General features: G+C 39.3%; 1 protein-coding gene across 1 annotated transcript in view; it reads right to left on the reverse strand.

The window, feature by feature from the left end:
- Positions 1-12,854, reverse strand: part of SACM1L (SAC1 like phosphatidylinositide phosphatase) — a 69,955-nt gene that overhangs the window by 11,983 nt on the left and 45,118 nt on the right. Inside the window, exons 8-13 of the mRNA XM_005910652.3 lie at positions 10,358-10,459; positions 8,208-8,293; positions 7,334-7,420; positions 6,780-6,848; positions 4,008-4,087; positions 1,048-1,146 (exon numbers count right to left, since the gene is read on the reverse strand). Coding sequence (XP_005910714.1) covers positions 1,048-1,146; positions 4,008-4,087; positions 6,780-6,848; positions 7,334-7,420; positions 8,208-8,293; positions 10,358-10,459 — 523 coding nt within the window. The remainder of the gene's footprint in view (positions 1-1,047; positions 1,147-4,007; positions 4,088-6,779; positions 6,849-7,333; positions 7,421-8,207; positions 8,294-10,357; positions 10,460-12,854) is intronic.

The raw sequence follows: 12,854 nt of genomic DNA on the forward strand, positions 1-12,854 counted from the left end.
ACATCACTTTTCTTTCATTACCAATATAGAGACTCTCAAAGATTTTAAAAAACATGAAACAAAAGGTTGTAATTAAAGAGAAGGCAGAGGCAATTCTTGGAGAAGGAAATGGCAACCCACTCCACTATTCTTGCCTGGAGAATTCAATAGACAGAGGAGCCTGGTGGGCCACAGTCCATGAGGTTGCACAGAGCTGGACATGACTAAGCGATTTAGCAGCAGGTATTACTTAATATGTATAAAAATATTTTTTTCTTAAAGCTGAGCAAATAACTATAGGAGAAGCTTTACTATGTTACCATGAAACTGAAATTCACACAGTACATTTGACTTGCCAGGATTAGAATTACAAAGGCAAAAACAAAATAAGACTAGCTTCCAGATTCCTACTTCTGGCTCTAAAACAGGTCAAGACTGATATGCATAGAGTACAGTCCATCTATGAAGCCACACAGTAATTAACACCTTAACACACCTAAGTACCATAAAGATATTTAGACCCTTCAGTCCATTATCCTACCCTGAAGAACTTAAGAAACAATTTAACGGAAGTAAAAATATATTTATACCCAGTGATTCACTGAAGCACAGTCTTTGAGGGAAGGAAGAGAAAAGGAAATGAACCAGATGCCCAATGTGAAGAAGAGCGTTCAGCTAACTGTGCTATGACACAGTGGAACACGGCAAAGCCACTACATGCTGACATTACAGTCTTGGCAGGCTAACAACAGAAAGTAACAAAACATTTAGTGAAAAGAACTGAACATAAAACAGTAGCAAACTATCTTTAATTGTGTTAAACTTTGTAAATGTGTAGAATACATAAAAATATGAAAATACCTAGACTTGGGTCATTTTTAAGATTTTTAAAATACTTAAAAATCACCAAGCCTAATCTTTCAGGAAAAAAACACAAACTAAAAATGAGAACAGACCAGTGGTATGAACCCAGTGAACTACAGGTCTGCTAGCTAATGCATAACATATGTGATTAATGTATGCACCTATCTCATCCCTCAATTTCCACAGAGAAATAGCAGAACTTACCTTAATTCATCTTGCATTTCTGCTACCTGATCCAATAAAATACTTAGCCGATCCCACCTCATATTTTTACATTCCTTATGGAAGTCAAAGGCAATGTACCTAACAAAACAAAAGATATTCAGAAAGTGACTACAAATTAATCATTTTTTCTTTAATAATACCTCGTAAGCTGATCTTCCTCTCTAAATACATTTCACCTAGGAACATACATTTACTCTGGGTTTACCACTATACATACACACACACAGAGGCATGCACAGATGTGCTGACCTTCTCATGCTCATATCTACTGAAGAAAAATAACACACACTAGTATCTTTACATGTTTTTCTAGAGGCCCTAAGATAGGAGTCAGTAAGCCTAGCAAAAGGCACAGCAATGAGGCCTGTTAATATAAAGTAGCGTGTCCAACTGAGCTATCTGCTGTGTATTTATTCTCTGCCCCGGGCGCCAAGAATAGGGCCCCTTTCTGATTTTCCTATCAATTAAGATATTCCAAATGGTCAAACTCGATTCAGGCCAAGGAGGGCTGGACTGTGTTGCGTGCTTGAGGCTGTGAGAACAGAAACAGGATGGTGCCTACTCCGGTTGTTACTTGTTCATCCTGCCAAAATATTCACTTTATCAACAGCCACACATCACACACGCAAGTGGTAGAGAGAACTTTCTGGTCTGCCAACCGGGAATGGGTTGTTTTCAGTCATCTGATATTTAAGAGGCATAAATCTCAAAGCTGGAACACACCTAACAGTGAAGGTGTCCTCCGAGGAATTGAAAATGCTGCCCCTTGAGAGGGAGGAGAAAATCATTAACCACCTCTCGAAAGTCAAGAGAGGAAGAAGAATGCAAAGAACCCGGGCACCAGGGTAGCTGACGATTCTCACACAAGCCACTTTCACCCAACTTCCTGTTCAAGCATCAAGTCAAGTCATGGAGGACGAGGACTAGAAGGACACTACACTGTCCTCAACAGAGCAAAATTCAGGTTAGGCGCCCGCTCTCGTGTGACTTCCGGGCTCCAACGGCTGAAGGGACAACAAACACCAATATAGGGTGGGCTTCCAGCAGGTCAAGAGCGTGGTTCTCTCACCTCAGCGGTTATCTCAGGGCACAAGAGGGGCCTTAGGCATTAGCATAAAAACAGAGGTTAGCCAACTGTGGGGCCTTGTTGCTGAGTCGTGTCCGACTCTTTTGCAACCCCACGGACTGTAGCCTGCCAGGCTCCTCTGTCCATGGGGTTCTCCATACTAGAGTGGGTTACCATTTCCTTCTACAGAGGGACCTTACACATTAACATAAAGACAGAAGTTAGCCAACTGTGAGCTAGACTTTGGGCAGACTGAGAGTGGGGGAAGCACTTTCAAAGGCAGCTCCATTAAAACTGGTGGCATCGTATTTATTTTTGGAGAGCTCTGATCATGGCCATAGACTCGTCTGAAGAATTTAAGTGGCTCATTAGCACCTAAATGCATTTGGATTCTTCAGCTTACATCTTTCTAAAATTATGTTTGTGTCTTCTCAGAATATGTCTTACATCATTGTATTTCGGTAACAATAGCTTTAGGGTTTCACTTCTTGGCAGAAGGAGCCTTCCGAGTGTACTGAATACCAAGGGCACAACTTTAGACTGACATATGCCTCAAGTTCTCAAAGTTAGTTTCTGCTGCAAACCCGCCTATGGAAACCCTCTGAAACACAGAAAGGGTCTTATCCAGGGGTGTAACCTAGCAACCAGGAGATAAACTTTTGCTAGAATATATGATACATGCTGGACTTTAAACCCAGAGATTCTGATTTTTCAGGTCTTAGATATATTCTGAGTAATTCCTCTGAAAATTTTAAGGCACATCTTGGACAGGAATCACTTCTCTGATTCATGCAAAGTATGTCTGGGCAGGTCCCACTGTGAGAAGGCAGAAATGTGCATGAAGCAAGGGTCTGAAGAATTTGCTAGAGTTTTTGAGTTGGATAAAACAAACTTAATTTCTTCCCCAAAAGTTCATTATGTCCTAATTTTGTTTATGTTTTAAAATTTTCTATAGCTTAAAAAAAACTGTCCCCAAATAACCCAGTACCATTTCTTTGAAAGCCTTCCCCACTGCCTGTGACCACTTCCTACCAGAGTACACCCCCATCTTCTAGCCCAGATTCTGGATGCAGGACGCTCCAAATGGGCTGACTCATCACCCTGCACATGCCACAGGGCAACTACTAATGTTTTAGGATCCCCCTCTTTTCTGACAGAGCTTCAGAGAATTTCTAACTGTTGTCTGGTGACTGACAGGAGAGACAAGCTGCCGCTCCAGACAAGGCCACCACACAAGAGTAAACGGCTCCAGCTTGTGTGGGGTCAGGACCAGGCAGAGGCGAGGAACTTAAAGACCCAATGGCTGTGGCAACACAAAGCCTCAAGGCGAGGATTTCAACCAAAATTCAAATTAAAACTCAACTGTTAAATTATTCTGTACAAATGAGCTCATTTATAAGTAGAGTCATGGATGCAGAAAACAAACTTACGGCTACCAGGGGATATGGGCTGGCAGGGGATAAATTGGTAGATTGGGACTGATATATACACACTACAATATATAAAGAGATAAAACTAGTAAGAACCTGCTGTGTAGCAAAGGGAACCAAGGAACTCTACTCAGGATTCTGTAATGGCCTATATGGAAAAAGAATCTTAAAAAAAAGAAGAGTGGATATAGGTATGTGTGTAATTGACTCACCCTGCTATATACCTGAAACTAACACAACACTGTGAATCAACTGTACTCCCAGTAAAAATGAAAAAAGAAGTTATCCTGCAACATGAGTTATGTCAGAGAAAATTTCAAGCAAACAAAATCACGCTTTAAAAACCACAAACTGAAATGTGTCTAGAGAGAGATCTGTGTACTTGCATGTACATGAAGTGCACACGTAGCCTGAAAGGCCCAACAACAGAGTCTAGTGGGTACCTGATCATTCCGTTCCCCAAGGAAGACACCATTGTTGCAAACGCCTGTTCAAGCGGCTTCTCTGAGCCCTTCTGATTTACCTGTAAAAGTTAAAACCACCACAGCTTTAAGTTTAATTAAAAGGAGACAGTGACATCAGCAAAATGGCAGACTATGAAGCTTTAAGCTCTTGTACCTTCACAAAAACATCGGAGAAAAGAGATGCTGTCTAAACCAAATTTGTAGGAACTCTGGAAAACAATCAAAGGTTTCTAGCAACCAAGGAGAGGTCCAATCAAGATAAAGCCATCTTCAAAACTGGAGGACAGTTTTGTAGCCTTTTTCTTGCCCTTGCCTTACCCTTTCCCAGTGCAGTGACAATCTTAGCTTAAGCAGCAGCACCAGTTCTCAGTCCCCCTCCTCTAATTGGAGGGAGCAGAGGAGAACTTATTTGCAAACTATTGTGTATGTTTTGTTCTGATCTGAAGGAGTGACTCGGCGGTCTCTGTCCTGCATAAATGTGAACAGGCAGGGAAAGTGGTAAACACTGTTCATATAAGCTGCAAGAGGACTAAAAACCAACAGATGCCTAGGGCAAGATATTTCAGGTGGTGACATAAAAAAGACCATCTAAAGCCGCAGAAACAGCTGGGGTGTTAATGATGACTCTTTGGGAAATTAGGATATTAAAAAACAGCCACATTCATGGAGGGTTTTAGAAAGCCCTGTGCATACCCAAGCAAGATGCACACTCTGAAAAATCCTAAAAAGACCTTAAGGCTTCACCTCAAGCTAATCCCTAGGTTCCGAGCAAGCCTAACTAAACACGTGAAGGACTGCTCCACCACAGAACCAGTCAGCAGAAATTGGGAGATGGGTTTGTTCTCTTTTTTGGTTTTTCCTTTGTCTATTTCAGGTCCTGATACTCAAGGAAATTTCTATCACACTGTTAGCTGAACACAAGCAAGCTAAAAGAACAGAGACTTTAGTGAGCATACACAAGGAACAGTCTTTGCAAAAATAGTTTGGAAAAGTCTCAAAACAGATGGATTACTATAGCATTCAACAATCAAAACAAAACAGGAAACCCCTAGGAAAGAAGAATCTGACTTCCTGAGTTACTGTATTATGTACATCCAATAGCCTGTTTTCAACAACAACAAAAATCATAAGGTATACAAAAAAAAAAAAAGACAAAGCTTAGTTAATGAAAAAGGATAAACTGATAGAAATCATCTCTATAGAAGCCCTATTTATAAAGAACTTTCAAAACAACTGTCCTAAATATGCTCAGAGCTAAATGAAAACACAGACAAAGAAGTAAAGGAAATCAGGAAAACAGTATATGAAAAAAAAATGAGAAGATCAAAGAAATAAGAATTATTCTAAGGAACCACACAGTAAGTCTGGAGTTGAGAACTACAAAAGGGAAACTAAAAATTCACTAAAGGAGTTCAACAGCACATTTGGGCAGGAAGAAAAAAGAATCAGCAAACTTGAAGATAGAACAAATGAAATAATCAAGTTGAAGGAGCAGAAAGAAAAAAGAATCAGAAAACTGAACAGAGTCTAGGGGACTTGGAACACCACCGAACACACAATATATTCACTATAGGAGTCCTAGAAAAAGGAGAGAAAGGGCCAGAGAGGTTATAAAGAGAAAATGGCAAAACAACTTCCCAAATTTGATGAAATATAGAGATCTTCAAATCCAAGAGGTATCCAATCTCCAGATATGACAAATCCAAAGAAATTCACATCAGATATTATAATAGAACTACTTAAAGACAAAGAGAGATCTTAAAACCAGCAAGAGAGAAAGGACTCATCACATACAAGTGATTCTGAGTAGAATTATATGCCAATTTCTCTTCAGAAACCTTAGAGGCCAGACGGCCACAAGATGGTCTATTGATGTACTGAAAGGAAAAAAAAAGGACTGTCAACCAAGAATTCTATATCTGGCAAAACTGTAGTTCAAAAATGAGAAATTAAGATATTCTTAATTTTAAAAAAAGCTGAGGGAATTGGTAGCTCAGCTGGTAAAGAATCTGCCTGCAATGAAGGAAACCCTGGTTTGATTCCTGGGTCAGGAAGATCCCCTAGAGAAAGGATAGGCTATCCACTCCAGTGTTCTTGGGCTTCCTTGGTGGCTCAGACAGTAAAGAATCCACCTGCAATGCGGGAGACCTGGGTTCGATCCCTGGGTTGGGAAGATCCCCTGGAGGAGGGCATGGCAACCCACTTAGTAATCTTGCCGGGAGAACCCCCAAGAACAGAGAAGCCTGGCAGGCTACAGTCCATGGTGTCGCAGAGAGCTGGACGTGAGCACAGCAAACAAAGAGCAACAAAGCACAGCACAGATCTGCCCTACCAGAAACACTACGCAGAGTCCTCAGCTTAGAATGAAAAGACACTACAGAGTAACTCAGAGCCAGGTAAAGAACAGTCTGCTTAAGATAAGCAGGACACAAAGGAATGAACGCTATGCAGTATAATTTAGATGAGGCACTTAGAACAGGCAAATCTACAGAGACAGAAGCAGAATAGTTAACGGGAGTTGAGGTGAGAGGGATAATAGAAGGTTACTACTTAAGGGATACTGAGTTTTTGCCTGGTATGATGAAAACTTCTGGAAATGAAGAGTGGTGATGGTTGCACAACACTATACAATAACTTAAGGCCACTGAACGGCACACTTGGAAATGGTTACAATGGTTAAATTTTGTCATGTTAAAAAAAAAAAAAGATGCTAAGGTTTTGTTCCCCAAGAAATGTAAGAAAGACACATACCAGATTGATTATGACTTGTTTTCCATAAATAATTATTTGTGAATCAAAATGCCTTTGGAAACCATCCATCTAGAAAGAGGGAAAAAAAATTATATACTTTACCACATTACAAGAATACTTCCAAGACAGTTAAAAGGATGTCCTTAAATGTCCTATCTCTATATTCAAGAGAATGACATTAAGCTGTCTTCTAGATATTCTTAATACCATGTAGTAAGTAGTAATTATAAGCCATTCTACCCTGAGCTACAATATTACTATTTCTGAGCTTAATCTCAAATAGAATACACTAAATATTTTAAACAGCATAAGGTTGCAAATCTCACTGAGATCTCTAAAATCAAAATTTACTGTGACGTTCAATTTGTTTTTCCACATTTTAATATGCCATCTATACAGTCTCTTGGTTTAGAGGTCCACTCTGTGCCAGAACCAAGGAGAAGGGTCTCAAAGACATTGAAGCCTGACTTATGAGGAATACATGCTCTATATGCAAATTATAATTCCAGTAAGCTTCTATTCATATCAATGAAAATAGCATGGAAGATACACACATGATTTGCTACTTTGTTGATCAGTGGCAATGGTTTGTACTTGAGGTTTGGTCTTTGAGACCAGTAAAGTGGTATTGATCCTCGAGTCTACAAAAAAAGAGAAGATATGTAAAAAGAAACATATACACAGACACTTGTTTTTCTCAGCTTTCTGTCAGGGGTATGTAAGTATCAATGACTGAAAAATAGAAAAATAAACATATGACCTACTAACTATGAAACAAATTCATGCTTACCTGCTCCTAAATTCGTATTTGGTGGGGAAACATTTAGAAAGGACTTTTTCTGATTTTACATACATGTACTTGTGGACAGTTGGGCTTCTCCCAAATTCTAAAATAAATCAATTTATCTACAAGTAAAAATTACCAAGTTATGTCTGCTATATAATTTGGCATTATAATAAAACGAGAAAATAGCTGTATTCATTCTCAAAAGAGTACCTTTATGAACTTAAAGGTATTTTTAGCCATTAACGCTCTCAACCACCAAGTGAGCCACTGCTCGGGTATTACGTCACAATGCCGTGCACGGCACGTCGGGTCGGGCACAAGCCAGCTGCTTGTCCTGTGCCCACTGCCCTGTAGAAGTCTGACGGGTTAAGCACACAGATGCCCCATTTCCACAACCCCTGCACCGCCTACCCTATCCTCTTCTGTAGGCATTTAATTCAAGGGCCGGAAACAGAGGAAACTGAGTGCCAGCCAGCTTAATGGAATATCCTTATTCTGGGTGAACTCTATCCACATCATAGACTGCGATATTACTTTAAAAAAGGAGAGAAAAGGAGAAAACCTTCAACAATATAACGGGAAACCACAACCCAAGCTGAAAAGGCCAACTGGCTGGCTGCCTCACAGACGCGGTAACTTGCCTGTACAAATGAAGCCCTGCTCCCATTGTAATGCACAATTTGTTCTGTTTCTACAAAGTTAGCTGCATGGCCTTCAGAGTCAATTCCTGAATTGAGAAAAAAGTTAACTATATTTATTACATAAGAAAAACACAAGAAACTCACTAATTCACTCTTAACTTGAAGAGAATTAAGTCAGTTCAAATTAGTGGAAAAGTACTTTCAAAACTAAATTTCAAACAAATGCAGAGTACACCATCAGAAAGCTAACAACAGATGCTTGCTCATTTACATGGGCTTAAAGGCAGTATTAAGGACCTATTAATAAACAAATGCTGTTGACTGCTATTTACTATAGCAATTATTTATATATACACAATTCCTCCAAAACAGTGTTTCTCAAACTTTGTACATCTTTTAAGAAAAAACAAGTTCTCAAAAACCTCTGAGAGTGTATTATGACATAGATCCCAGTTTGAAAAATACCATTTTGGAAGTTAAACCATTAAACACAGTATTAAATGCAAATGTGGGCCATTTTGTTAATAGTTTTTGTTATAATGATGCAAGTAACCCAGGAGATGCTGATAATTTTAACTATCAAAATGAAAGCACAAAAAACTGTATATAATACTATAATTTCTAGAACTCCATGCATACACCCAAAAAAAACTAATTTGAAAAGCACTGCTCTTATTTAGCCTTGATTTAGTTAGTTCTTTCAAATGTTTGAAGCATTACCTTACTATCTTGTTTATATTATCTATTTTAACTAAGGAAAGTTTGCTAAAAATAAGCAAAGGCAACTTTCAATTAGTGCCTGACTCAAATTATCAGGAAAAAAAAAAAAAAGTAGATTTTTAACCATCTCAAATATTTAACATCCTTTCTATCTGACATATTTTTAAAACACATAACACTGAGGTGTAACATAAATATCACTGTTTTTGTTAACATATTTACCAGAAAGGGAAAAAAATTATGAGTCAAATCAGCAATAAAATGCCTTTTCAAAACCTTCTAAAACCACTTGTTGAAGCATGGGCTATACTCGGTTCTGCCCAGAATTTTCATTAGGGATAATATGTGGTTATTTTAAAAACTGAGACGGAGTAAGAGTGTGCAAGAGAGAAGAGCTAAGAGTTATGTGAGAGAGAGGATCTTTAAGAAGGGATTTTCAATATATATTTAGTTTAAAAAAACCCAAGGTGCAAGAAAATGTACACAGTATACAACCACTGCCTACAAAAGGAGAACACAGTTGCAGTAACACAAACATTATCTGGAAGATAAGAAACCAACAACAGATCAGCTGGTCAGGGGTAAGACGCTGCAGATACAGTCAGAAAGGAGAAATATTTTTAATTGCATATCTTTTTATATTTCTTGACTGCACTGCAAATTTAAAGCTTTTAATTAAAAAACATGACTCCATCCAAGACAATCCAGACATAAAGGCATTGCTAACTTTAATCTTGGTTCTATAACATTGGTCAGGTAACTCGCTAAATGTCTTTCTTCCTCTGCTGTGCTAAAGATTAATGAAATGACTTTTACAACCTCCTAGCCCAAAACTTTCATGATTTACCATAGAGTAAATCCACAGTTTTATTCTGATATATTTTGGTTTAAAAAAATAGATTCAAAGAAACTTCTCTTCATGACAGTAACTTTTAATACAGATTTTAATACCCTGGTTTAAGCAAATTAGCATGTTGCTAGGACAAAGTCTAGAGAATAAAAGCTCGAATGTAAATCTTAAAGGCTGAAGGCACAAAGTCAAATGTCTAGCTTTATACATGCGAAGAAACCAAGAGCAATAAAAGAAAAATACTTTCTGATATGGGTTTAGGTTACTGAAAACTACAGTGATTTCAGCTATGCTTTCAGACATTCAGCAAATAACATGACCGGTTCATCTTAAAGTATTAAGAAGCAGTCTACAGTGTCTCATGAACAATGCAATGACTGCCACTACAGTAGCTGGAGTAAAGCACAGAAGACCTACCTAATTATTATAATGAAGCAGGAGATAAACATTTAGTGAGGCTATCAAATGATAATGAAAACAAATAAAATACAAAAGGTTACATTCAAGTCACCATGAGCCAAACACTAATTAGAGACAGATATAACCCAGTACCAAATCGCGCTGACAAAATTCATCTCACCTCTCACATAATAGCGCACACCAGCTCTGAAACAACTCCTCCTCGAGATGAGAATCCAATCAAAGTATTTTCCATTAATAGAACATGAGTGCATGGTAATAACTCAACTACATTAAGAAAAATACAACATGTGGAGAAATCATATGTATTATTTTCAGATGAAATTTGAATCTCTCTACCCTAGTTAGAATGACTCTGTCTCTAAAAGGGAAAAAAAAAAGCACAGAGAATATGCAGATCTTTGTTTCTTCATGAATATTCATTCACAAGCCTTTACTTCTGATTGTGAAGTTCTGTCAAGTCAATAAGCCTATGATGACATATAGTCAGTGTGTTTAAGTGGTTCATTAGAGTGTCTCTATTTACATAATATGATCTCCTTTCCCTGACAGTCTCAACCACTTTGTGGAAGTATACTAACCACATCACAAAAAAATCATCTTTGAGTCAAAAACATACACATTTAAAAATAGATTAACCTTCAAATAAGAAATGGAAAAAAGACTACGCTACTGAAATTTGTATTATATATATTATATACATAATTACAAATAACAGTTGCTAAGCATATGAAGATTTACAGGTCAAATTGTAAATTAAAGACTATTCAGAAGCAGATAATTAAAAATTATCTCCTCCTTCCTCATGTGTTTGGCCATGATTATTATATATATATATATATATAACATTTTTCTTAATATAGTTTGATTCATCCATTATAAAGCATTCAGTTCAGTTGCTCAGTTGCGCCCGACTCTTTGCGACCCCATGAATCGCAGCACGCCAGGCCTCCCTGTCCATCACCAACTCCTGGAGTTCACTCAGACTCACGTTCATCGAGTCAGTATTATAATAAAATATCTATAACCTACTTTCAACTTCCAAACAGTATCAAAACCCTGAATCTAACCATCTGCTCCTTGATCCCATCCAACTGTCTACTTGCCCACAAGGCTTGTGTAGACCAGTCTTCTGCCTTTTAAGTGTAATCCCTGATAGCTCATTTGGTAAAGAATCTGCCTGCAATGCAGGAGACCCTGGTTCAACTCCTAGGTCAGGATGCTCTGCTGGAGAAGGAACAGGCTACCAACTCCAGTGTTCTTGGGCCTCCCCTGTGGCTCAGATGGTAAAGAATCCACCCACAATGTAGGAGACCTGGGTTCGATCCCTGGGTTGGGAAGATGCCCTAGAGAAGGGAAAGGCTACCCACTCCAGTATTCTGGCCTGGAGAATTCCATGGGCTGTGTATAGTCCATGGGGTCCCAAAGAGTCAGACACGACTGAGTGATTTTCACTTTTTCATATACAACCATGACTTAAAAACACACAGCTTGTTTATAAGAATGGCACAACACTCTTAATATAACTCCAAGTCCTTGTTTATTCCCCCAGTAAGTACCTAACAGTCATCATTACTGCATGAAGCAGCAGTTCGGTCCTTTTTGGTGTCGTATGAAATCTGAAAGGACCGTATCACAAAAGCCCTAATTGTGCTGATGGAACTTGCAGTGTTCAGAGTCGGTTCTAACATTGGTGCTGTGGACATTCTTGAAAAACCTCCTGGTATAAACATGTTGGGTATACAGAGGGGAAGGCCTAGTAAATTCACAAGGAAATGCTAAATAATTTTCAAAACAGCAGTACCGAATGACACTAGCCATATGAATTTCTAATGATTCATCCTTCTCCATCACTTGGCATCATCAGCTTTAATGACTCACCTTGAGCTCCCAATTCACAATCCTTTAAAAGCACAGTGCTAAAGAAGACTTCAAAGCACTACTTATGCATTCATTTGCTCAAGTTACCTCTTTGGAGCAGGGCACAAAGATGAATCAGACAGGAGCCTGCCCTGACAGAACTGAGTGAAGCATGGAATATGTCTGACTGTTTCATGAATCATTTTCTTCTGATTACAAGATGAATATCCTTCCAGAAAGCATTGGAAGGAACAAGAGAAAAATGAAAAGTCATGCAGAAGCCCATCATCACGACACAGCTTAAGTCAATGTGTTTACTTCTAATCTTGTATCAATTAGTGACTCCCAGGGCCACACGCTCCCACGTGGGATGCCCATTTCACATGCTGTCCTCAGCTTCTGACTACTGCTCACAGCTAACGGCACTGCTTCCATGTCACCGTGAAAGTAGCCACCACCACATGCTCCCACCACACCCACGCAACCGCCGGCCTCCACGCCCACAAAGCTTCTTCCTTTCTGCCACGGCGGCTGAGCTGCACAGTCCAGCGGACGAACTGTCCTTGCCAGGCCTGTGACCTGTGCACGGGGCCCCAGCCCCTCACACACTCAAGGACACTGTGCCGGCAGGGGCTGTGCTCTCACCTTCTCCACAACCTGGCTTCCCGGGATGTGGTGAGAGCCCCCACTGGGGAGGGCAGTGAGGGAGCAGGAGCCTAACCTCCCTCTCTAACGGTCATTTTAAACGACCAGCAGCACATCAGTTGATCTGACCCCCTGCGTGGACACCTGGTATG

The sequence above is a fragment of the Bos mutus genome, chromosome 22, assembly GCF_027580195.1.
Source record: "Bos mutus isolate GX-2022 chromosome 22, NWIPB_WYAK_1.1, whole genome shotgun sequence".
Taxonomy (NCBI): Eukaryota; Metazoa; Chordata; class Mammalia; order Artiodactyla; family Bovidae; genus Bos; species Bos mutus.